The 25,845-nt window shown below is 46.9% G+C and overlaps 1 protein-coding gene across 7 annotated transcripts in view; it reads right to left on the minus strand.

Moving 5' to 3' along the window:
• The window catches only part of SCN8A (sodium voltage-gated channel alpha subunit 8), a 1,610,732-nt gene that overhangs the window by 1,316,118 nt on the left and 268,769 nt on the right, over positions 1–25,845 (minus strand). For all 7 annotated transcript variants that reach the window (XM_069653414.1, XM_069653412.1, XM_069653417.1 and 4 more), the window contains exons 3-4: positions 12,606–12,725; positions 8,822–8,910 (exon numbers count right to left, since the gene is read on the minus strand). In XM_069653414.1, coding sequence (XP_069509515.1) covers positions 8,822–8,910; positions 12,606–12,725 — 209 coding nt within the window. The remainder of the gene's footprint in view (positions 1–8,821; positions 8,911–12,605; positions 12,726–25,845) is intronic.

A 25,845-nucleotide genomic window follows, 5' to 3' on the forward strand; every position in this document is an offset into this window, starting at 1 on the left:
GGTCCTTTAACGTCTTGGGTTTAAAGAGCTTACAGGCTCGACAGGTCCCTTTGATGTGATCCCAAGGGAGACAAAGGTTGCACACCAAGTGCTTGTCGAACCCAAGGGAATTTCTTGTTGCACTTAGGGCAGAACTTGAAAGGGGTTTTATCCATAATGAAATTAAATGGCATCTAGGCGAGAATAATGTATGAAAAGGTGTAAATACTTTCTCAAATATCCTCCCCCCTCTCTCCCTACTCTGTGGGCCGAAGCCCCATGCAGCCCTCCAAGGCCGGACAGATCTGTCGATGGGAGTCTTCGACGGTCGCTTTCTTCACCGCTGTCGGATGTTATCGATAGTCGGTGATGGAAGAAATAAAGTATAGGAAGAGAAACTATCTTTAATTTGTATAAATTAATAGCATTATGCCGAAAGGAGAAGTCTGTGAAATAGCATCCGTCTACAATGGAGGGACCTCAACGCGTGAAGGACCGTGGATACAGTGGAAGTCACACTAGGGATAGTATTACTGGCACGCCCTGTCAATGTCACTTTTTGAAAACAACTGTAATACTCTGCAGATTCCACTAGATGTCGGCCTATGCACAGCATGTGATCTAAGCAGATTCCACAAGCCTCAGAAATATATAGGCCCTCATTACGACCCTGGCGGAAAGTGACTGACCGGACCGCCACAGCGTAAATAGCGTTTCCGCCATTGCACGATGGAGCAAAGTGCGGCTCATTCCGACCCATCGGGCACGAGCACCACGCCATGGCGGAAGTGCAAAGTCCGCGATGGCGGAAATGACCCCAAAACGGCCCACACCGCCGCCGTACGGCGCCCTAGGTGCAATACCGCCACCCATCTCAGCGGACACCGCAGTGAGCGCCAACCGGAAAGTACGGTGACCGTAAATATACGGAAACGGAAGTAAAAGCATGGTCCCGGAACGGGAAACATCACGCCGTACACCTATAAAACCACTAAATCCACACAACCATTAAAAATACTACCCTGAGACACATCCCAACCCGTCATCCACCCTAGTGAAACCAAGAAAAATGAGAAAAGTAGCGAAGAAAGCGTGCGACCGCAAGCGGCAGGTCCACTTCTCCCGTGAGGAACTCACCGTACTCACAGAGACCCTCCAGGAGAATGCAGCCGCCGTCTTCTCCACGCAAATGACCAGGACGGCACTTGCGAACAAGAAGGCCATATGGGCCCTGGTGGCACAGCGGGTAAGTGCGGTGGGGACCGCACCCCGCAACCCACAGCAATGCAGAAAGCGATGGGACGACCTGCGGATACGCGTCCGTAGCATACTTTCTGCCAACCGCAACATTGCCACAGCCACCGGGGGAGGATCGGAATCACCCATCAAGTTGACCCCCTGGGAAGAAATCTGTGCCTCCACCATAGGAATGGAGAGCATAGAGGGAGTCGGAGGGATGGAGAAAGGAGTGCAGACATCCGAAGAATCAGGTAGGTGGCCCAAATAAAACAATGCCAAAACCACAATGTCCAATCATGTGAAGTACCACGTGCCCACATAGTGCAACAGTAACACATGTCCAGGAGAACGTCCACATACATAGGCCTGATAGCACACTTCAAAACTCACATCAAATACATAAATAATTAAAAATCCTAAAAACACCCTCTACACGTGCAGCAGGCACACCCTAACTGCAGGCTGCCAAACAACTGCACCCTCACACCACACACAAATGAAACCACCTCCAAGGCCCCGACCCAAATCACCCTCAGGTACCACCCCAATGCATGTGATACATTGCCATTCCAATTTCCACAGACCCATTAATAACGCTCGCCCTCCTTTACTCCACCACAGGGTCCGATCCAAACGACGAGCTCCAGGACACCCCTACCAGCACACCTGCAAAGAGGGCCAAGACCAACGGCCAAAGACCCTCCACCTCAGCTGCACGCATCAAGACACGGCAGCAGCACAAATCAAGTGGCAGCACAGAGGAGGGAACTCCAACAGGCACCCCAGCAGCCAGCATGCCCACACCACCACCACCACAGGTCCCCCCAATGGATGCCACAGTAGGCACTGCTTCTGGTGGCAGCAGCACCATAGGTGACACTGCATTAATGGCAGCATGCTCCGACACAGAAAACGGGGATGTCGAAGTCAGATCCATCCATGACCTGTCCGAATCCCCCTGTCTGTTCCATCCCGTACACCATGAGGATACCACGCAGGGGCACCCACAAGACGACGACTGGCCATCCCCCACAAGCCCTGTGGCAGGGCAACATGAGGCGAACAGCCACTCTGTGACACCACCGCAAATGGCCATGGCCCAGCAGAGGCAACAGTCCCTCGACCAGTTAATCGTGCAACAGCAGCAACTGGCCACGCTCCTCAAGGACCATGCCGATGAATGTGGGGGCACTAAGGCAGACATAGAAACATCAACTGAGACACTTAGGGCAGAAATGGAGAGAAGTACAGAGACACTAAGGGCACAAATGGAGAGTAGCACCGAGTGCCTGAGAGTCCAAATGGAGAGTAGCACTGAGAGCCTGAGAGTCCAAATGGAGAGAAGCACCGAGAGCCTGAGGGGGGAACTGCATGCGACGTCCAAAGACGTATGTGCCGAACTTGCCGCAGTGCGCCGTGTGCTCACTGAGCTCTCACAAACCCTTAGGGACATGCATGGACGTGAGCAGGCAGAGACATCATCCGTTGCAAGTTCCGTCCAGGGCAGCCCCCAACGTAGATCTGGGAGGAACCTGCGCTCCACAGGCAGGGGTGCCCCTGATACCCGCAGAGGGGGCTTGCAATAGCGACTGCCCACTGACAATGAGCATTTCTGGACACTGGTGTTCGGGGGGGAGGTAGGATGGTGGAGGGGGGGTGTTGGGCTCACTTGGGTGGCGGGTCGATAGGTGTTCAACATGATATCACATATGCCATAAACAATGCACGATCAACCAATGAGATGTGTGGACATTGATCTTTGTGTACGAGGCCATTATAGGCGTACAGTCCATATTGTGCATGTACCATACACACACAGTGCCACGAGTCCCGTGTCCATGTATCAGCCACCAGGCGTGAGTGCTAGAAGCATGCATCTATGAGATGCTGACGAATGTCACGGCCCTCCTGTGCCTCGCAGACTCCTTGAGGTGCTGCCACATCCCCACCCTCATCATGACCATCTTCAGGTGCTTGCAGTTCTGCGTCAGGGGGCATGGGCACATTTCTACGTACGCACATGTTGTGTAGCATGACACATGCCATCACCATCTTCGCAACCTTCACATGGCGGTACAGGAGTGCCCCGCCAGACCTGCTGAGGCACCGGAAACGAGTCTTCAGTAGGCCGAATGCCTGTTCTATGACTACACGGGTACGTGAGTGGGCATGGTTGTAGTCCTCCTCATGCTGGTCCCGTGGGTTCCGGACTGGTGTGAGGAGCCATCTCTTCAGTGGATATCCGGCATCACCTGTATGTGGACGATAAACGAATCATGTGGAATGCCATTGCTACGTACGCACCCCCCCCCCTTCCTGCCAGGTCATTGCCGCATCACATACCCCACATCATCATGCATGAAATGAGACTCACCGAGTAGCCAGGATCTGTTCCCTGCGTGTCGCTCCATGTAGCGTGGTATTGTAGAGTTCCTCAAGATCATAGAATCATGGGTTGATCCAGGGAATCGGGCACAACAATGTGTAATGATCCTGTTGGAGTCACACACCATTTGTACATTCAGAGAATGAAATTGTTTCCGGTTGCGGTACTGGGCCTCCATGGCATGTGGGACGACCAATTCCACATGGGTGCAGTCGATGGCACCAATGCAACCCGGTATGCCGGCAAGTGCATGGAATCCCACTTTTGTGTTCGTAATTTCCTGCTCCGAGCGTGGTAGAGAGATGTAGTCGTCTGCGTGCTTCAGGAGGGCATCGAGCACTTGCAATAGTGTCCGTGAGAACAGTGGCTGTGAAATGCCATGCAACTGTCCGACTGTGTGCTGGTAGGTGCCTGTGGCCAGGAAGTGGAGTACAGACACCACCTTCAGTAGGGGTGGGATGGCGGTTGGGCTATCTATCATGCTGACAAGGTCAGCCTGTGTCATGTCCACAATGGCGGTTATGGTGTCCCGGTCCAAACGGTAGAGGGTGTGGATCTGCTCATCAGTGAGGTTGAACGGATGTGCTCGGAGGCGTGGGATTGCGGGCTGCCTGCGTGGTGGTAGTGGCTGTGCTGGCGGCCCTTGCTGGCCCTGCCTTGCCCTCCTCCTCCTCCTGCGTCTCCTCCGTGCGGCCGGTTGTAATTGGTGTTCGTCTTCTTCTTGAAGTTGGAGTACCTGCAGTGCTATCAGGTCCCCCAGGGCCAACATAGCTAGTCCTGCCGGTAGCATTTCGGAGTGGTTGTGGGAGGAGACTGGGCGTGCAATTTATGTGTTTTCAGGCTGTATGGCCTCCACCTGTGGTGATTCATTCCACCTGTGCAAGCTGCTCTCCCCTTTGGGCGAGCACGTCCCGCACACAATGCTGCAATTCGACGAATGGCATCTTGCTATTACAATCATGTATTTGTACCCGATGGCAGTGTAACATTGGTTGATATGTTCATTCGGCTATGGTCCCATTGTTTCACATACTATCTTTGCAGTCGCGAACAGACTTGTGAAGGGTCAGTGGAATGTAGTACTCGAGTAACGGTGGACCCTCATGCATCACTGTACCGAGGTTCAACGACGGGCGGGGCGTCCCATTTGTGAGTGAAGGCAGTTGCCATTTTCACACACAGCCGCACTAGATGGATTAATTTGTGATTTCAAGCGGCCACAGATGCCTTTTCGACGTGATGTTGCAAATGAGGAATTCGAAGGGCGGCGCTTTCGGTTTTCAGCTAGCGGCGAGGAGATGCCCACAGGTCTGACTGCAAATATAACGTTCTATTGTTCAATGTCCTTGGGACAGGGGCCATGGCGAGGATGCAATGATTGATATGAATAGTTTGGGATGCGCAATGGCGAAGTGGACGATGAGGCCGGACGTTCCCAAATACATGTTACTTCACAACACTGGAATTACGGGCTGGGGCACAGTGGATTTTGCAGGCTGCATAACACACAGACTCAATGGAAATTTCACATGTAATCTGAGTATGGAAACAGGCGTTTTCATTACGGGATGAGGGAATGATGAATGGATGCATGGACAGATGAATTGATACAGAGTTTGCCATGTACAGGGCTTCTTGGAATCTGTCCGCTATGTGATGCAGGGCTGCCATAGTGGGACCATCATCTATCTGGCCTTGTTGAGCCCTCCCTGTCTCGACGCGCCTTCAGACACTTGTGTCTATGCACGTTACCAATCCCATCTGATGGATTCTGTTTTAACAGACGCATGCACAGGTACACTCGTTTGTGATGGTGTTTTCACCTCGATATAGATAGTTATGATTCGCAAGTGGTTTTTGGGTGGTGATGATCCTTTGGAGTGGGCTAGCATGCATATGGCTGTGGATTTGGTGTGATCATTGAAGTGAGTAATTCAAATGTAGTTCTGATGGCCATACTGTTCTTTTTCATTTCATTTGGTTGACAGGTATCTCCTCCCCTTTTGCCACTGCCATCTGTATGCCACTCCTGCAGATGGATTTTACTCCCGACACCTGCTGCTTCGTGTTAATCAGTGGAGCAGCATTACGATCTTATGGGACGATCGCCAATGGGCCACATGCCCTTACGCAGTACTAGTGGCTAGGAGCAACATTTCGGCCTTTCAGCTGGACTAGTGCCTCCCTATTGGGACGGCCCTGCGGTTCTAGGCGCTTCCATGTTGCCTTTTCGTACGAGAATGTAGCCCCTGTGTACCATGAAGGAACAGGGCGTCACACAAGAAGTAGCTGGTCATTTATTGCGGATGCAGCCCACAATTGTGAAATGTGTTTTGGGGTTCATGGCCTAATGGCTGTATGGGCTTGGTGAATTTGTTGTGCATTAAATTTCTATTCTGATATGGACCGTGTAGCGTTCTTCTTTGCAAGTGATGTGGCATATTCCTATTTGGGGAGCGATGTATTGTGAGGAGATCTGCATTGGGTTCCAGCTTCGGAGTATAGTTGCGTGGTACTGTGCTGGGCGCGTTTGCCTACGAAGCCCAGTGAGGTCAGGGATGAGGGCTGCCAATATGACTGTTTTAATGATGTCATGCTCAGGGGCGGGGGATTAGCTTTTGTGTAACAGATGCCGGTCAGCCAGGTGGATTGGTGGAATGATGTGATTTTCAGAATATTGCTGGTCACAGGTGCCTGTGTTTGCGTGCGTTTCTTGGTGGGAGACTGAGGTCATGTCCATTGGGATGGCTTCTGTATTCGTGCCATCTGTGCCCTGCAGCTCCCATTGGCCCCTCTTGAGATTCATTTGTTCGTTGGCAGGCATGGATGACTAGTACATTTCACTGGTTGCATTGTGTGACTTCATTGCACCTACGGGGAGTTGTACAATGTGGCCAGGGAGCGGTGAACAGGCACTCAGTGGGGCCGTTTACGGTTGGTTCGCGATGCCGTACTTCTCACCATGGCGGAATGGTACTTTCCGCCGTGCTTGATGGCGTTAGGTGCATATCCGCTAGGGTCAGAATTCGCGTACCGTTGCGCCATGGTGGTAATTACGGTTTGGCATGGCGCGCGTGCGCGTACTTGGTGCAGTTAGCGTTGGCGTTCACTACGGTGTCGCTAATGGCATCGTACTTTGCGGTGACGGGTCATAGTCGCACCGAGCGCTATTCGATGGCGGTATTGCATTTCCGCCATCGTTTTTCGATTTCCGCCAGGGTCGTAATGAGGCCCATAGTCTTTGTGCCATGAATTAAAAAGTCTGATCATGTCCAGTAGTAAGATGAAGAGTGACGTTTTCATTAATGACAAGAGTATTATCTCTGCCATTTTCCCTTATTGAACGACATGCTTTCTGTTTCCTTCTTTTCAGCCTCAAATATTGGGGAAGAAGTCCCATTTTCAGATTCTACGTGGAACGAGGACTGTTCTTGGATTATGATATGCTGCTAATAGCGTATGTCAATGATGGCATTCTATCAAAGTTTCTTCACACAACCAAGATACAGGGACAATCTAAAAGAGGACTACGTTTGTGGGGGAGATATCTCTTTACTGGGTGTTAGTTGGTGGGGTTCATGTTCATCTAGGGTTCCTGTGAGATGTAGCATCTTTCTCATTTTATTTCTGCTATGAGAAATAAAGGAAAAGTAATGCGTAAAACCCGCCCCCCATGCATCCCATTAATAATATGAATCTTTGTGGTTGGATTAGGAGAAATGATGTCCATTGTCAAAAAGTATTCATGCATCATTTAAAAATGTAGCAAGTGCTGGGGTGGAAGGTTCTGCAAGACTTCAAAGCAGCAGGACGAAGTTAAACCGATGCTGGCAGATAAACCATTTGAGCAGTGTAACGATCAAAATTACAGGCACTGAATCTGAACAGCAGAATTGTCTCTTTGGAGAGGGGTCGCAAAGGGCTTCGTTCCGGCAGCTCTTAAATGTGTGAAAACGGATGATTGAGACTTGCTGCCTGTCTTCGCTTTTGGCACTGCCTGCTGCAGGTCGGCTGGGTAGAAGGCCTGAATGAGTTGTGGGTGAGCTACCCCATATTAATAACAATACTGGTGGTTATGGTCGTGTGCGCCTTACCCACAAAAAGTAGAGGACTGGTGTGGGTAAGGAGTGGACAACTTTAAGCAAAATATGAGCTGAATCTGTTAACCTGGTGCCACCCCCCTATTCCCCCGCATAAGAGGGTGGCCGTAGGCATTCCCATTTAAAAGAAGGGTGCCTACTAAAGGAAAGTTTATGGTTTGCGAGTGTGTGTCTCAAGTATTACTGTCTGCTACAGGCTTGAGCTATGTAAAGGGAGGGAGATGTGTGCACTGCGGGTGGATCTTTCTGGTTCTTAATGGGGCTGGAAATGTGCTTGGTTGAAGCACTGTGTTATGATGGACACTTTTGTTGTTCTTAAACATTTGCACAATGACTAAGCCAGAGACAAGCATAGCCCACACCCACTGACACCCAATGTTCCATGCTCAGTTTAACCTACACACATGTGCATTCAGGGCTACAACACGTCTGGGGTGAGCGCGTATTGAGAACTAAAACTCTATTGGAGGGGGGGGGTGAACACAGGCAAAACAAAAATCAGGTAGAGGCCTCTTTCAATAGAGAATGAGTAACCACAAACCATTATGGCACACATGCATATACAACTTGGATACTGGACAGGGCACACATAGTCAAGAAGAGAATGGGTGAGAATAAAGTGGCTGAGCAAGTGGAACACCTTGAGATGGAGGTTGAAAATATGATGGCACTCTTGCTCAACACCCATTCAATGTCATTCTCTTCCATGGGGGTTCTACTACACTGGCAATCATGAATTCATACAGTAGTGATGTCTACATTTATCCACAGGAATCTGTAGCAGCCAAATCCAGGACAAGTAGGAAGAAACATGTTTGCATTCCCCAAAATGTTGGCAATAATACTTTTTGAAGCAGAGTACATTAATGCAAACAAGGATGCCATCTTCTTATACTCAATGGCAGTCTATCACAAGAGAAAAATGGCATGCCCTTCCTGTGGGACCACATGCAAAAGATTTTAAATTGAAAAGCACTGAAATTGGTCAATAGCAAATGCAAAGTGGAGCAGAACATGATATGTGTACTATAGGCGTCTTTGAAAAACGTTCCTCTTTATATTAGAAATGGCAGGCTTCAGGTTGAAATAATATTATATAATCTGAAATAATACTCACTCCACTTGCTTCGACCATTCTGGAGGATTACTAAAAGTCATGAACACACAGTTGGTCAAAATAGTGCACATAATGATCATGCTAAATACTGTAGAGTGAGGTCAAGGAAAACATAGCTCAGAAACAAAATGCTACATAACTGTTTGTCACAACCTGACGGACACAGTCTTGCATAATTCAGCATCAGCAGGCCCCTCACACTTCGTACATTTATGTGGGAACACAAAATAGGAGAACAGTATTCCTCCCTTGTGATTAACTAACCAGGTCACTGTGACCATTAACCTAAAGAGAAAAGATTGTGGTATTTTTGCAGGTCTTGTTTGGTAGAGCGGTTGACGGATAGTGGATGCAGTGTCCGCTTTTATTTATTTTTTAAGCCCGGCATTCCACAGGAGTATTCAGGCATTCATTGTAGGTTGACAGAAAGAACAAACTAAATACAGAGCATACAAAAGAAAAACACGAAATCTGGCCAAAAAAAAAGAAAGCAAGAGGACAACAAACAATGCAAAGAAGTATGTTGATAGTTTTCAGTCCTTTCAATTTAGTATAAGTTCTAGCTTTTACAATTGACTAGTTATTGTACTAAGCAAAAAGTGCAGAGGTACTGTCAGAATATTAAACGTCAAACTTTCAAATGGCTAGAACAAAATATAAGAAGCATGCATTTTTACGTAAATCAGAATCAACAAATGCAACACTACCAGTTCATATGTGTCACGGTAGAAATGGCCACTTCTATATTACGGATTGTGGTTTTGTGCTACTATCGCAGAAAACAGGTAGCTACTCCAACTAGAACATACGTACTTTCAGTCATACATGTCAATCCCACCGCAAGAAATAATTTTGTAATCGTTGCCTTTATGTAAAGAATCATTATCATGCAGAATGGTTATATGTGGTCTTACCAACCACAATTACAGAGTGGTAAAATTCATCATGGATAAAATATAGAAAAACACTGATTTTTTTAATTTGGAGGGGGTCTTCCCCAACCCCCCACACCCCATTGTCTTACCCTTATAACGCCACCCCAACCCCACCCTGCCCCTTTTTAATCCCTTTGCCACACTAGCCTGTTTTTCAGTGTTATGTGCCACTCTGAAATGTACCACTCTGTAATGTTTTAGATATATTGATTGGATACCTGAAGAATTAGTTGAATAATCAGGTCGCATGTGATAGTTGCGTCCTATCATCCAAAGTGCCCTACTTTCTACCTTTGATATCCTTATGTGCTTGATATGATTAGGTCCTCGGGGTACATGTCTATGTCCTCATTGGTATCTGATAAAGCGCTCGGGACTATGGACTGTAAGGTTCGCCAGGCATGTCAACATGTATTCAGGGTGGGTTTCCTGCAGTTTCTCCATTAACAATCTTGGAGGTAGCTATCTCTTCAGGTGATATTTTGGAGAAGTCTGTTCCTCTGCGCTCTTTCAGCGGGGAAGATGGTTCAACTTCTAAGGAAATACCTTGATTCCAGAGGATTGCAGGGATGCGATTACTGTAGCCAAATAAGGGCAAAACGCGTCTGTCATGTTAAACCATCCCATGCCCAATAATGATCGAGCCTTCTCAAACAAAGTACATCCTTTCTCTGAATATTCTTAAGCAAGAACACAAGACACGCTCTAGCTTTTATTCACGATGCGACCTTGGGACACATCCAAAAGGGATATTTCCATGAGCAAAAAAGAACAGTTCAAAAAAGTTACAGAAAAGGGAAAACTGTTTATTTAACAGAATACGAGGCTAAAAATAAACTAGAGAAAAATTAAAAAGGACAGAAACGCATTAGTTGCGGCTGATTCACTGTCGAAAAGAAAGTTCCCAAACCACGACACTTTCTTCCACCCAAGTAAAGTGGTGTTGTAAAGAGATACGGCAACGTATCACTTCATTGCTTGAAAAAAACCTAGGAAATTCACATGGTCACTGCGCGCTCATGCAGCTCCACGCCTACGATGGGACACTTGGACCCTTTGCTCTGCGCTGGTTTAGAAAAAGTGCAGGGCGGAGGACTGCAGAGTGTAAATGTAAAAGAATAGTTCCGACTGGCTGGCTGTGTTTTTAAAATCGGGAAAGCAGCGGTTTGCTATCCCCCGTGCGTTTAATTCCCTTTTTATGGAGTACAGCTAGGCATAATGGCGCTTTGTGGCCTAATCGTGTGACTTGTGCAGACAGCACACACGTGGGTGCCTGGAGCTTATGAACACAAATGTTAGCCACGTGCTTGCACATGCCGCAAACATTCAGACGGCAAAACATTCTGTCATTTGCACCAGCTCACGGCCCAGAGAAATCTGCAGGTCACCTTTATTAGTTCAGTATTGCGTGCATCTTCAGGTGGCAGATTCTTTGTACATCAGGCCCAATGGCTTAAAATAATAGCAACATATTTGGAGAAAGATTGCCGTGACAATTTAAAAGGGATCGTTTTGTTGTGGGTATGGAAAAGTTGAGATAAAGGTTTCTACCTGTCTGCACCAAAACCTCACTAAAATTCGGTTTGAAGGTCCGCCCTCCTCGATGCTGTGGTATACTCAACAGCAAGGGGAATGGCCCAAGACGTGGTGCAAGGCTTCATATTCCCTAGTGTAGTCAGTGCTGGAAATCGATTGCGTTTTACTGCGGGATCCCATCAGGGGTTTGGGAGCCGAGCAGCCCGGCGACAGTAAGGGGAGGGGAGCTGCAGTGTTTGGTCTCACCCCCATAAATATTTGCCTCTCAGAAATGGAATCATGAGCACCTGTAAAATAACCCAAGGTTTCCTATAATGTTGCAAGCAAAGTATAAAAAGTGCACACCTTTTAATCGTAAAAAGCTGTACTTGGGTATTTCAATATTAAAAAGAATGCCGATCAAATACTTAGTGGACGTATCTCGCTGCTGATCCCAGCGACCCTGTTTCAAAGACCAGATTCGACACTGCAGTATTGCTTAAAGCAGTACCAACGCAATAAAATAAAGGGTGCAAATGTGTTTCCCACATTTGAGATCCGGGAGACTTTTTTTGCCAGATCTGGAAAAATATGCCCCAAATGCCAGCACAGTGTGATATGTTTTCTCTGTCAAATTCAGTTTCAGTTTCTAGCTCCATATCATGAGTAGCAAAACAACTGAATAGACCACAGTTGTTTACATAAATATACAAAGCAGGTTATTGATATGGCAGACTAGGCTTTTCCCCCTACCTAGTACACTACTTCAACCCCTCAAACACGACCTCATGCCTACCATACACTTTACAGCCTCCCTATCCCTACCCATGCTTCATAACCATCACCATATATGGCCTATCCCAGTGCCTCAGGCTAGAAGAGAAGGCCATTATCTGCTTCAGTGTCGGAGTCCATTAAAAGGTATTTCGTACATTATCTAAAACATGGAAGGTAAACTAAACGTGCGTTGTGCAAGGTGTGTATGCAAAGAGTTGTATATTGCTAGACGTCATTCTTTATAAATGTTGCCATACAGTAACTCATAATGGTATCTTGACATCAGATTACAGGACAGCGTATGAGGGACAGTGGTCTACGGTAGAAATTGTACTTTTTGTAATGCTTTGGTAGTATTGATAGTTCAATGTTTAATACTTTAAATACATCTAATGTATTCAATTTATAGACAAGGAATTACGGATAAGCAAAACAGTCATTGTATTGCACAAATACCGTCCTGGATGAACCATTCGTTCAGCATGCCATTCAAGTACACTTTTCAAAGACGACACTATAGTAATGTCAGCAAATGCAGCAGCAACTTTAAAAGGATATGAATGTATCAAAATTTTAATAGCGAATTTCCTAAATGGATTCAAAGGACTTATAAGGTACAAGGCAGGTGCGGCACTAAATCGAAAGATTGTTTTTCCTCTGTTTAGTACTATAAAGGTCTGTGGAGAAAAAGAAACGCAGGTTAGAAGAAGGAAATTCCTTGCACATAGACATTGAACATCACCAAGAAGTTAGTCACCATAGGTGCTACTGGACTCGTGGCCCTTGTTTCCGCCACACTTGCAGTTCTGTTCCACGGACAAAAACAAAACATATTTCTCCAACAAAAACTCTGATTTTGTGGCAAAGACAGAAGGGTGTGCAGCCATGACCCACCACTCTAGGCTCCACCCATGGCATTCCTCACTCCTTTTCTATACCTCTGGCCGATGCCTACCTGCTCTTACTACCAAGTCCCTTCCCTTTCCACCATACTTGCATGAGGTTTCCAAGGAAAACGAGCCTAAGGAGGGGTTTGGGCTCAGTCTAGCCTAGACTAGCTAAAAAAACATTGTAAAACTTCCTGACCGAACAGGGCATCAGCCTGGGAGCAGATATCCACACAGTAGTGCCAAGAGAAAATAGATGGGGATGCCCAAGTAGCCCCATTAAAAAGGACATCGGTGGTATGCGCCTCTGTACGGCCACAGAGGTTACCTTGGCTCTCATTGAATGAACACTAAGCTGTTTAGGATGATGTTTCTGCAAAGAGCAGGGGGGGGGGTTAAAGACAGAAGTCTGACAAGACCGTTGGAATACAATATGGAAGGGTATGCAGAACTACTTTGCTTTTGTGGAAAATCATGAACGGTTCAGCAGCCAACGGGCATCGATGGCAATTCACCCTGCGTGCTGATGGGAAGGTGACCAGTCTCCCAGGACAACGTTTCATCTCCCATGGCCCTGGGTTCAGAAGGGTTAAGCGTCACAGCCGAAAGACCAATGCTCACGTCCTGTTAAGGGTGCAGTACCTTGAATGGCGTGTAAAAATGAGAACCAAAGTGTCCTTTAACAACGAGCTTTGTCGGGCAATAAACCTGTAGCGAAATTCAACAAGCTTCTATATGTATGCCCATTCTCAACAAGTCAGAGATGAAAGGAGGGCAGCACGTTGTCTGGGTTGCATATCAAAGGATAAATACACCTCTGAAAATAATGGCAAAACCATGTCCACCTGCTGTTGCATTGGGTCCTAACAGAGTCCTTACTAGCCACTCTGATTTCTATATTGGCAACGGAAAGGCCCAGAAAGTTTAGGGTGAGTGGCCCATATCGCAAGTCGCCAAGCACAGAGATTAAGAGAATGAATGATCAATATTGCAAGCCCATACCCCTTTATGGGAGCAAGTTGACTCTCCTGGGCACTTTAACTGGAAGGAGGGATGCTAGCATCAGACGGTATGAAAACCAGAACCTGCACCGTCACTGCAGAGGGATAAAGATCATAGAGCATGAGACTGTGGCCCGAGACTTTAGGAGGGCTTGCGCCAGTGTGCTTTCCAACCCCTTGCATTGATTCAAAGCATCTGCCATCAATCGCAGGCCTTTGCCCATCTAGATGACAGAGTACATTTGAAGTCGAGGAATGTTGCAAACGTCCCTACTCAGAGGTGCCCCACTGTTAGAAGAGAACATGCAGAATTTCCAGGTGAGGTTCCAACTGATGATTTGAGGTAGACAGCAGACGGATTAAGACTGTACTCTTGTTAATTACTCCTGGGTGAGGAAGGGCGTGGAGGCAGGCTCTGACTGCCCTATGGGGCAATAGGGCAATGCCCGAACGAAAAATAAAAATGCTAGTGCAGACCCCTTTTTTTTGTCTCAGTGGGAAACATTTTCTGCACATGTGGGACAGTTTGATAAATTACTTCACTATGCGGCTAGTAGCTTTGACCAGTATTACTGAATAAATATTTTAAAATTCACAATTTGCATCACGTTTTATCAAAAACCTCCCCCTTGGGTACTATTCAAACAGTCTGTCACAAAAGGAATTAATTGCCATTTGCACATGTGCGCCAGTTTTTCATTGGTGCCCGAGACAATTTAATGCCCTAGTGTGACCATGCTTGGGGTGGATTTCTGCTGAAGATGCCCATCACCCAAAGGCACAGTTAAGACTTCATCCCACAGTGGTTGTGATGACAGACCATAGCAGTGGTGGTGTTTGAAGGCACTGGTACGGACCAACCCTGCTGTTACGGAGAACCAGGCATTGAAGGTCATTAAATACAACACAAAATGTTCTGAGACCCCTTTTTTGTATCCGCAGGGAGGTATTTTTCAAACTTTCCAGAAATGTTTGTTGGTTGCAGCTAGCAGGATGTCAGAGTTTACCTGTCAAATGTAAAGAGCAGAATTTGGGTACATCCTCATGCCTATGCCACCCAGAAGCAGGTCTCGTCACGGAAAAAAGTGACATTGCAGGTGTAATGCCAGACACCACGTCTGATGGGAGTGGTCTATATCATATGTCAATCAACTTGTTAACCAGCTCTGTGTGCGTGGGATTTTGCCACATGCTGGCTGCCTCTGCTAGGACATCCTGAAGAGGGTTACCCAAACATTCTGCTACTCTCACCGCAAGATCTGTTGAGCAGACCAACTCTGCCTATGGCATATCCGGCACATGGATCACCAGGAATTCAAGAAGGCCTATCCTAGCTTACTGACTAGAAAACCTACTGTGGGTAGTCTTTAAGGGTACCTCAAATAGCAACTTCCACAGTAGATGGACCAACAGAAAGTAGAGGGTCCAGTTGAATGAGGATTAGATGTCAGGAGCCAAGCCAGTAGCTGGGTGGCACAGATAGTCCAAGTGGGGTGACAGGGGCCGCCAGCCAGTCCACCGAAAATGGAATGGCCCGAGTTTCAAGAGGGCTAGCCCCCAAGATGGAGGGCAGGGTTGAATGAATGGAAGTATGGTAGATTTAAGCGGTTAAGGGATTACTTCCTTAATCAACTCCTGAAAGTATGACATCATGGATAGAGAAATTTGGTAAAACAGGTTTCCTCGGGTGAGAGAGCAAAGACCTTGACCAGAATCCCTTGGAGGCTGGTTGTCAGTAATAATTATCTCTGCACATACAGAGCAAGGGTCTATGCATTGAAGCGTTAACGATAAGGGAGACAAACAAACTACTGGGGGATTCGTGAAGGCTCTGACCACAAAACCTACCCAATGCAGCACTGGAGGAAGGAGTAGTAAGTCCTTGTCTCATTCGTGCCTTGTCTGGAAGAAGACAGATTGTGTCTGCATCATAACTGCATCATGCTCTTCAGCACAGTCCACCCTTTTCCTTTGCAGGCAAATATGCATGACTCGACACAAGGAAGCATTGGGGCATAGGTTGCGACCTAGTACATGACACCAAAGTTACTGTTCTGAAGAACAGGGCGAACCCCAGCACAAAAATTGGACAAAGGCTTGATAGTCCTCAAGAGAAAAGTCCTTGGGTGTTAGCCCAAGCAGGATATATAGGTGGTGTGACCGAGTGGTCACATCAGCCAATAGAACCTTGTGATAGGAAATCTCAGGGGAGGTACCTCGGTCTTAGCCCGCCATGGAGAAACTTCAGGGTCTGGGTGTTAACCCCTAAAATGGTATCCTCTGGGAGGAGTTTCATTTGAGACCTGAAGTGTGGCACCTATGGGGTGTCCCCACTACCATAAGCAAGCATGCAACAACCACAAGAGTCCATCCTGAGACATGTGATCCCCAAGATGGAATCATTGGGCTGGGTGCCTTTAAGCAAACAGTGTCAATTTCCTGTCCCTTCTTTGAGGTGATTGTGTTAAGGTGGAGAGTACAAGAAAAGACCCTCTAAACGCCAAATCAGTCTAGAAAGCGTTCACACTAAAAGTGAAGTGAGCACAGGTGCTCGCAGCTGTTGCACACTGAGAAACTGGATTTGGATTTAGCCGTCACAGGAGGAAGTAGCTGACACTCAAGCCTTATTCCTGAATAAAAATATATATTTTTTTTTAAAAAGGGGGAAAAAGCACAGCATAAACTGTCTGCTCGGAGGATATTCAGTCCCACCAAGTGCAGAGAAATGAAATGGTGGGCGGAGCAGACAGTGTTACCTACACGGGCAGGACTCTGGCTGCACATACAAACTGCCTTTACTGTATAATTAACGGGTATTTCTGTGTATAAATTCTGCGTATCAGTTCTGTAGCATGGAACTCCCACAAGTATGCATGGAAAGGTAACATGACAAGTACCAATATTTCTTACAATATCAAACAATCAAAAAAATACTTCTTCATGCAGTTAATTTTGTATATCCAAACATCAATGTTACTACAGTAATGATGTTACTGGGTCAATGTAAATTATTAACCATTGAAGACAGCATACATCTTTTAACATTTAATCTTTGGGGGCACACTTTTCAAAACATTGCAAATAAAAACTGATGTGTATGTAGAGTAGAAAATGTTACAGCAGACATATGAAACACTATCCATGGTGCACAAAATCATAAATCATGCATTTGAACTCTGCATCGATTACAAGAACACACAGCAGAAGAACAGAGTGCCTATTGGAAGAAAAAGTTACTTGCTCGATACATGTGATTCATATTGAGGGCAAGTAACTACTCATTACCAGCTCCATCAAGGGATTTAGGTCATTACAAATAATCCATTCATATTGTATGATCTAGATCACTTGCATCCCTCTCATTTTAGCTTCCCCATTGTGTTTCACACATTTCAGCGTGTTATTTTTCCAGTTATTTGATCTAATGTAAGAATTAAGTGTGAGGAGACAAACTGAAAACTAGGAGGGTAAGTGAGGAGGATATCTGCGAAGTGAGTAGGAAGCAAAATGTGAATTTCCTAATAAAAGACACCACTAGGACATCCAATTTCGTCTTATGCCTCCATCTGACTCCTCATTCATCCTCTTCAGTCTTTATTTTTATTCCTAGTGTATCACTCCAACCATCTGAAGAATACAACGGAAAAGCACGAGGATGAACGAGAAGTGAAAATGAGGTGTAAGAAAGATAAAAGAGGATTGTAGACACTGGTCAGGGCCATTTTAGGGCACCTCATTTCCCCTTCTTACATCTAATTCTCATTCTTCAGTCATCCTCCTAAAGTAATCAGCCTTCATTCTTATTCCTAGCAACTCTTACCTGAGTGATGTTAGCTATAATGTCAAGACCAACAAGTGAGGAGAATGACTGAAGCGAGAAAGAGAACCTAAGACAACCAAAAATTAAAGCTGCACAAGAGAATGCGAATCTCCATCAAAGTTATTTCAGTTATTTTTAATGTAGCTACTGTGCTTCTCTACCTCCTCATAAAGCCAGCCATTGCACCCAGTCGAAGAGACCGTATATACAGAGCCAGCTTCAGGCTAAATTGAACCATTTATTGTCTAAAGAAAGCATCTTCCGGTGAAGAATGATTCATGCTTGCAAAATGCAAGCGATCTAACCTAGGATGTAAAACAAACGTCAAAAACAGGTACACGCCTTTGAAAGGCCACCAACCCAGTCTTAGCCCAAGTAAAAGGGGTGTGATGTATCTGTGGAATCAGGACACATCAAATGTCCAGATTTGTCAATGCAAGAGAGCAGCCATCTGGCACAGGTAGGTTGGCCTTTTGTTAAAATAGGATAGAACATAAATATAAAACTCCGGAAGAATTGTTTCAGTAGGACATTTCAAAGCTATGAACAAATGCAGTGCGTTTTCTGCAATTGAGATCATAAGGCCTATGATGAGATTTAGCAAATATCTCCCAATGGAAAGTAATCCAACTACAATCAGCGCAAAGGTAGGAACTGTACAGATTACAACGCTATGTATGAAAGCCTGTTCTTGAGCATGTTATGAATCTATATAGGATTATAGATGAACTATGGGTACATATTCCACAAAGGGGCTATAAGTGACATCAGATTGACAATGAGAGCAAAGCTCGGTCTTTATCACTCAGAACCACGAAGTGGAATACACCCCGCAGTTGAAATCTACTCATTCATCATTTTACTTTGTGTATGGTATGCCATGTACTTTTGGTACCCCTTGCACTGCCCACGTATACCAACCAGCATTGCAGTTGGTGAAGAGGGGAAGCTGCAAAATAATTGGCTGGGGTGTCAGGAATTCCCAGCTTCTCTTGGGTCTCGTGGAGCCCAGGGAAAACAAATAGGCTGTATACCACTGCCGCACAGCACAGTAGTTTATTATAAATATCATGATTCTCTGGCTGTTATGTCACAGTAGGAGGATGTTACTGACTTCAAATGGAAACAAAACAACAACAAAAGCTTTCCTTGAAGATAGATTTAATTTGCACATACACATCGGTCTTAACAGTGTGTCATTTAGATAGTAATAACAGATTCATGTTGAACTAGTGGGCATGAAGAAAACAATCCTCCACAATTACGCACAACTGTATTTACAAGCAAAGTAAGGGATATGTCCTCTATGCAAATACAAGCACCAATGGCAGAGATATAAGGCTTGTATGCATCTATTCTACCATAAGACATGTAGCGCATGAGCGACCGGAGGTTGTCAACTAAAGCTGAAAGAAGAGTCACCCGCTTTTCAAAGTCTCAATGGCAAAACTTCAAGCACTGGCTTTTGTTTCTTGGTGGACTACTTGGCTACAAACAAAAACTACAGTAGTTCTCTCAAAAACGTAGAGATGCACATAAGCTAACATTTCAGGGAACAGGTTTTTAAGTTCAGCAATGTAAGCGAGTGATGAAGGACCGCGTCCTCCCGAGATCTGGATTCAGAGGAAGAGTCGAAGATGTAATGTCTGTTACAAGCTGGAGGGCAGCTCCTTGATGTCCAGCTTGTAACATATTATGGGTTTTCCAGTGACCAGGAGCTTCCTTTGCAGAACAAGGAGCAAGTCCACAGCATGCTGCAAATCTAACTTCCACACGGAGATGCAAACAATAACTGTCTTTTATATATTAACCAGTATTACTGAAATGACTTCTAGATGTGCCCAAAATACCCCTGGACTTTATGTCAGTAATGTCACATTGGTCGGTTTGTATGGCACCAGGTGGTAGCAGGAGTCAAACCTCACTCCTGGTAGCGGTTTTCAAGCTAACTAGGCTCTTCTAAAAGGTACAAGTAAAGCCAACACAGTCACAGAAAGTTCGAGACTAGAGGAACATGATCGAAGCGAATCATAGTGTCAGCTATTTTTAAATAAGCCTTACAGGCAACAAGACGACTGGGAAAAGGTATGGAGGTCAATGGGTAGGGCGGTTATGGGTGAAGATTTAGAATTTGTTCTATGGAAACCGAAACAGGATAGGCCCAGGCGCATGCACTGTAGCGCCCTTCTGGACTTAGTTAGCCAAGTGTGGGACGAAGGCGTGAGGGAGGCTCACCTTACTACCTTCCCTTCACCCTACACCCCCTTGTTCGGCAATCCTCAGTTTACCCCGGGGTATAAAACAGCAGGCTTCGAGGCCTGGTATCAGGGTGGCTTCAGGAGGGTAAGGGATATGTTTACTAGTGGCGCAATGAAACAGTTCGATCAATGTAAGGCGAACTTTGAAGTGGGTGAAAGGGAAAGGTTTCGGTATCTTCAACTGAGGCATTGGCTGCACCATCCTACCATGCAATAAGCGGCAAGGCGACAGCTGATCCCGTTCGAAAGGTATCTCTCTAGGGAGACTGGGGATAGACATTTGATCACAGCAATCTATAGGCACTTGAAGTCAGGAGAGCATCCCCCAGAGAGGCCATACATGAAGAGTTGGGAGGCATCAGCGGGACGGGCGGTGTGTTGTAATGATTGGTCTGTGGTCTTAGATCCCCAAGTTAACAAAGTCTCTATAAATAAGGCAGATTTGGTTGAAACTCATGATCCGATGTCATTTGACTCCCCGGAAGCTTCATAGTATGTATCCGGGAGTATCACCCCTTTGCTGGAGAGCCTGTGAGGTAGAGGGAACGTGGGAGCACATATGGTGGACCTGCCCGAAGATGAACAAGTTACTTCTTACCTTGTAACGTTCTTTCGACGGGATGTTCCTCCGACGTATTCCTTATCTTTGATAATACGTTTCCAGCTTGCTGGGCTTGGAATTTTTTTCTGTAGAGGGCGCTGCGCGTCGACGTCCGCCGAGTCGATGTCCCTCGATGGCCACTGTATCGGCGCCGACGTCACCATGCCCATATATAGCCACGCGCTGCGTCCGTTGCTCAGTTCCGTTTTGTAGCATAAGAAAAGTCATGCCTGAATTGGTTATTGACCTTGAAGGAGCGTAAACTGCAACCACAAGGGAAGTATCACTGCGGGGATGGATGGGAGAGGCGATAAGGAATACGTCGGAGGAACATCCTGTCGAAAGAACGTTACAAGGTAAGAAGTAACTTGTTCTTCGAAGGGATTGTGTCCTCCGACGTATTCCTTATCTTTGATAGACTCCCATAGCAGTGGCATGTAATTGGAGGTGGGAGTGAGAATGTTATGTATCCCTTTAGGGATGAACCGAATGTAATACGGCCTTGCCAAATCTGGTCTCTTGAGTAGTGGAGGAATCCAGATTGTAACATTTTGTGAATGTATGTGCGGACGACCATGTGGCAGCCGCACATATGTCTCGGACCGGTACCCCTCTTTGGAGAGCCGAAGAGGCTGCGATACCCCTGGTTGAATGAGCCCTAAGCTTTTGGGGTGGCTCTTTCCCTGCCAGTTTGTAACATTCCAGAATGGCCAAAATAATCCACCTGGAGATGGTTTGTTTTGTTATGGGTAGTCCCAACTTGTGACCTGAGTATCCTACAAACAGTTGGTCTGCTTGCCTGATCCTAGCCATTCTGCTGATATAAAAGCTGAGAGCTCGCCTTGGGTCCATCCTATGTAGCCTTTCCTCCTCTTTCCCCGGATGGGGAGGAGGGTAGAACGAAGGTAAGGTAATTTTCTGAGTAATATGGAATTCAGAAACCACCTTTGGGAGTAAATTAGGCTTCACCTGTAGGACAACTTTGTCCTTGTGGAAAATTGTATGTGGGGGTTTACAGGAGAGAGCTTGTAGCTCGCTCACCCTCCTAGCAGATGTTAGTGCTACCAATAGGACAGTTTTAAGCATGAGAAATCTCAGCGAACAAGAGTGAAGTGGTTCGAATGGAGTGCCCATTAGGAAGTTTAAGACTAAGTTTAAGTCCCATAAGGGAACCTGGAATGGTTTTGGGGGATAAACATTAGTTAATCCCTTGAGAAATTGTACCACTAGAGGAAGTTTGAAATATGATGGTTCCTCTGCAGTGCGCTTGAAGATAGAAAGCGCTGCGAGATAGCCTTTTACAGTGCCAACTTGAAGGCCTGAGTTTGCCAAGTAGAGTAGAAACGAAAACACTGCTGGTGTACCACATGAAAAAGGGTTGATATTCTCTTCCCTACACCCGCTGCAAAATTTGTTCCAACGGCAGCGGTATAAAGACTTTGTTGCTGGCCTTCTGGCCGAAAGCAACACCTCTATGACGTCATCAGGGAGATCCCAATCCTTGTACCTCACCCTTTCAGACGCCAAGCGTGAAGGTTGAGGGTTCTGGTGTCTGGATGGAGAACCTGACCTCCCTTCTGCGAGAGAAGATTCTCTTTGAGTGGAAGACGGATTGGAGGGCAGATGGACATATCTAGAAGGTCCGGGTACCACGTTCTCCTGGCCCAATCCGGGGCAATAAGGATCATGGTTTTCCGGAATCTTCTCAACCGCCTGATCATTTGAGGAATAACAGGGACTGGTGGAAACGCGTAAAGGAGTGAAAACTCCCAGTCCACTACAAACGCGTCTCCCAGAGCTCCTCTCGGGGGAAATTCCCTTGAGCAGAACAGATCGCACTTCCCGTTGGTGCTTGTGGCGAACAGATCCACCTGAGGGGTTCCCCAAAGGGCGAAGATCTCTTGAAGGACTTCCTGAGCTAGCTCCCACTCGTGGGAGACAGTGCTCTGCCTGCTCAGAGCGTCCGCTGTAAAGTTCTTCTCTCCGGCTAGGTGGACTGCCGATAGAGAGATTCCTTCCCGAATTGCCCATAACCAGAGCTGCATCGCCTCTCTGCACAGTGGCAGTGATCCTACGCCTCCTATTTTGTTGAGGTAGTGCATGGCCACCGTGTTGTCCGTCATTATCAGGACATTTCTCCCCTGTACTGATGGCAGGAAAGCTTTCAGCGCTAGTCTGATCGCTCTCAGCTCCAATAGGTTGATGTGTAGTCTGGACTCCGATGGAGAACAACGACCGCTGATGGTCAAGTCGTTGGCATGGGCCCCCGACCTCGTGAGTGAGGCGTCTGTGACTACTGTTATCTCCGGCCATGGTTGCCAAAACAGTTCTCCTTTCAAGATGTTCTCTGGATAGGCCCACCATTGAAGGTCGCGGGCTACCTTGTCCGGAATCTGGAGGAGATCTGTCATTCTCCCTGAGAATTGCGACCACTGACTTCTCAGTGCCCACTGAAGAGATCTCATTCTCAGGCGAGCCTCTGGCACAAGGAAGATGCAGGATGCCATGAGGCCTAGCAACCTCAAAAAGTCGAAGGCTGGGAGACGTTGGGCATTTTGAAACTTGGTGACCATCTGTAGAATATCTTGAGCCCTCACCTCTGGTGGCGAGGCTTTTCCCAGGGAAGTGTCCAGGACCGCTCCAATGAACTGGAGTCTCTGTGATGGTATCATCTGTGACTTCTTTAAATTGAGGGAGAAGCCCAGTTTGTGAAGGAAGTGGCAGACATAATCTAGCTGGATCTGAGCTTGTTCCGAAGATACAGCCCTGATCAGCCAATCGTCCAGGTAGGGGTAGACGTGGATCCCTTCCCTCCTTAGACTCGCAGCCACTACCGACATTAGCTTGGTGAAGACCCTCTGGGCGGAGGTCAGCCCAAATGGCAGAACTTGAAATTGATAATGAGAGTCGCCAATTGCAAACCTCAGGTATTTCCTGTGTTTGAGATGGATTGGCACATGGAAATAAGCATCCTGAAGGTCCAGAGATACCAGTCAGTCCTGGAGCTGGAGGGCCTGAAGGATCTGAGAGAGAGTTACCATCTTGAACTTGTCCTTCCCGAGTCCATTCTTGTAAGTCCAGGATGGGTCTCAGTCCTCCGTCCTTCTTTGGTATGAGAAAGTAGGGGGAGTACGAGCCCTTGTTCCTGTCCGCTACAGGTACCAGTTCTATGGCACCTTTCTCTAGCAGGTCTATAATTTCCTGCAAGAGGAGCGAATCTGGAACTTTTAGAGAGCTGTTCCCCGGTGGATGACTCTGATGTGTAGAAAGGGTAGGCAGTAACCCTGGGCAACTGTCTCCAATGCCCAAGCATCTGACGTTATAGCCTGCCATTCCGTCAGATGGCGAGTTAACCTGCCCACTACAGGTGTATTGTGTGGAAAGGCCTCAGAGTGGTTTGGGGGCGGCTGATGCAGATGACAAGGGTAAATAGGCACCTGCTGCTGCTGCGGCCTTAGTACTTTTGACCCGTCCATCTCGGGTGGATCACCTTTGGCCTCTTTGACTTAACTTAACTAACTTTTCCAGACTGTCATCAGCCTTATTTCCGAATAGTGAAGAGCCGTCAAAGGGCATATTCAAAAGTCTGGCCTGTACATCTGGAGCAAAGCCAGACTTTCGCAACCACGCATGCCTGCGGATTGTTGTACTTGCCGCCATGGCCCTGCTGATACTGTCAGCGGAATCGATGCCAGTTTGAAGTGATTCGCACATGGCATTTTTGCCATCTTTAATAATGTTAAGGAAGGCTTCCTTTTCCTCTCCTTCGGGTATGCAGTCAGCCGCTGATGAAGCACAATCCCATAGTGTGTGACTGAACCTGGCGAGTGTACAGGTGGCGTTGATGGACTTCAACGCCATACTACAAGCAGAGAAGACTTTCTTCGCCATAGAGTCGTACCTCTTGTCATCTCTATCCTGTGGGACAGTAGGGTAAGCGGGTAAGCGGTCCTACTGCTTGATGAAGTTGCCGCTTGAACCACCAGGCTCTCTGGAGTCGGGTGTTTTGATAAGTATTCAGGGTCAGCAGCCACTACCCTATACTTGGCTGACAATCTTTTATTGACCGCAGTGATAACTTCAGGAGTTTCCCAATTAGATGCAATTTTCCTTTGCAAGGCTGCATGGAAGGGGACCACAGGGTCCTCCTGTGGACCTTTGTCTAATATGTCTGTTAAATCATCCTGTTGAAAAACAGGGGAAGGCGCAGACCAACTCATAAATTCAATAATCCTTGCCATAAGGGTTCTATAGGGTGTTTCGGCATGTTCCCCTGGATCTGGCTTAACAAATTCCACTTCTGGGGAAGTGTCCAGCCCACTTGCCTCATGTAGGTCCTTCAGCCTTCTTTCCTCAGAGGTGAAATCCTCTGAAATAGGCAGTGTGGTCCTCTGTAACCCAAATGTTTCCTGGTCAGAATCTTCCCCCTCTTCATAAATTGAAGATAGTCCAGGGTACTCTGACCTCTGAAATGGTGTAAAACCCATCTCTAAGGCAGAAGGAGCCAAACTCGTCATTATTGGGCGAGAAAACGTTGATGTCGTCGACGCCGATGTGACAGGCTACAAAGGCGCCGAGAACGGCATCGAAAAAACTGCAAGGGGTCTTGAAGAACTCGAGAGGATCGGGATCCTACTTGAGAACATCGACGACGGTCTCGGCGTCGTGCCGGAGGCCCTTGGAATCACTGTTGGCTGTGGAGTAGCCTTGGTCTTCTCTTTCATCGGCGTCGATGATGGCGTCGATGAACCGTTCGACAACGGCGTCGATGGCGCCGATCCATGCGTAGAAGGAATCTTTGACGATGGCGTCGAAGGAAGCCTCGACAACGGTGTCGAAGATGGTGCCTTCTTTCCCGATGGCTCGTGGCGCTCTCGGGTGGAATGTTTCGCCGGATGCTGCGACTCGCGGCGTTTTGATTTTTTGGGTTTTTCACCCGGGGCATCACCCTCAGCTGTCTTCGAGGGGGTCGAGGCCGCGTTCTCAAAGACGTTTAACATTTTCTTTCTGAATTCCTCCCACTCAGCTTGAGAGCTGTGTTTTGTGGGACAGGAGACCCTTTCTGGGGACACAGAAGACGACGAGGAAGGGGATCTTCGACGTCTCTTTTTTGAGTGTCTTGATCTCGACGAATGGTTGGAGCTACTTCGAGATCTAGAGTGGGAATGTTTGACGGCGAGGAGACGAATGCCTCGACTCAGCCGAAGAAACCTTCGAGGAGGTTTTTTGA

Source organism: Ambystoma mexicanum, chromosome 3q (assembly GCF_040938575.1).
Source record: "Ambystoma mexicanum isolate Mex_15411 chromosome 3q, UKY_AmexF1_1, whole genome shotgun sequence".
NCBI lineage: Eukaryota > Metazoa > Chordata > Amphibia > Caudata > Ambystomatidae > Ambystoma > Ambystoma mexicanum.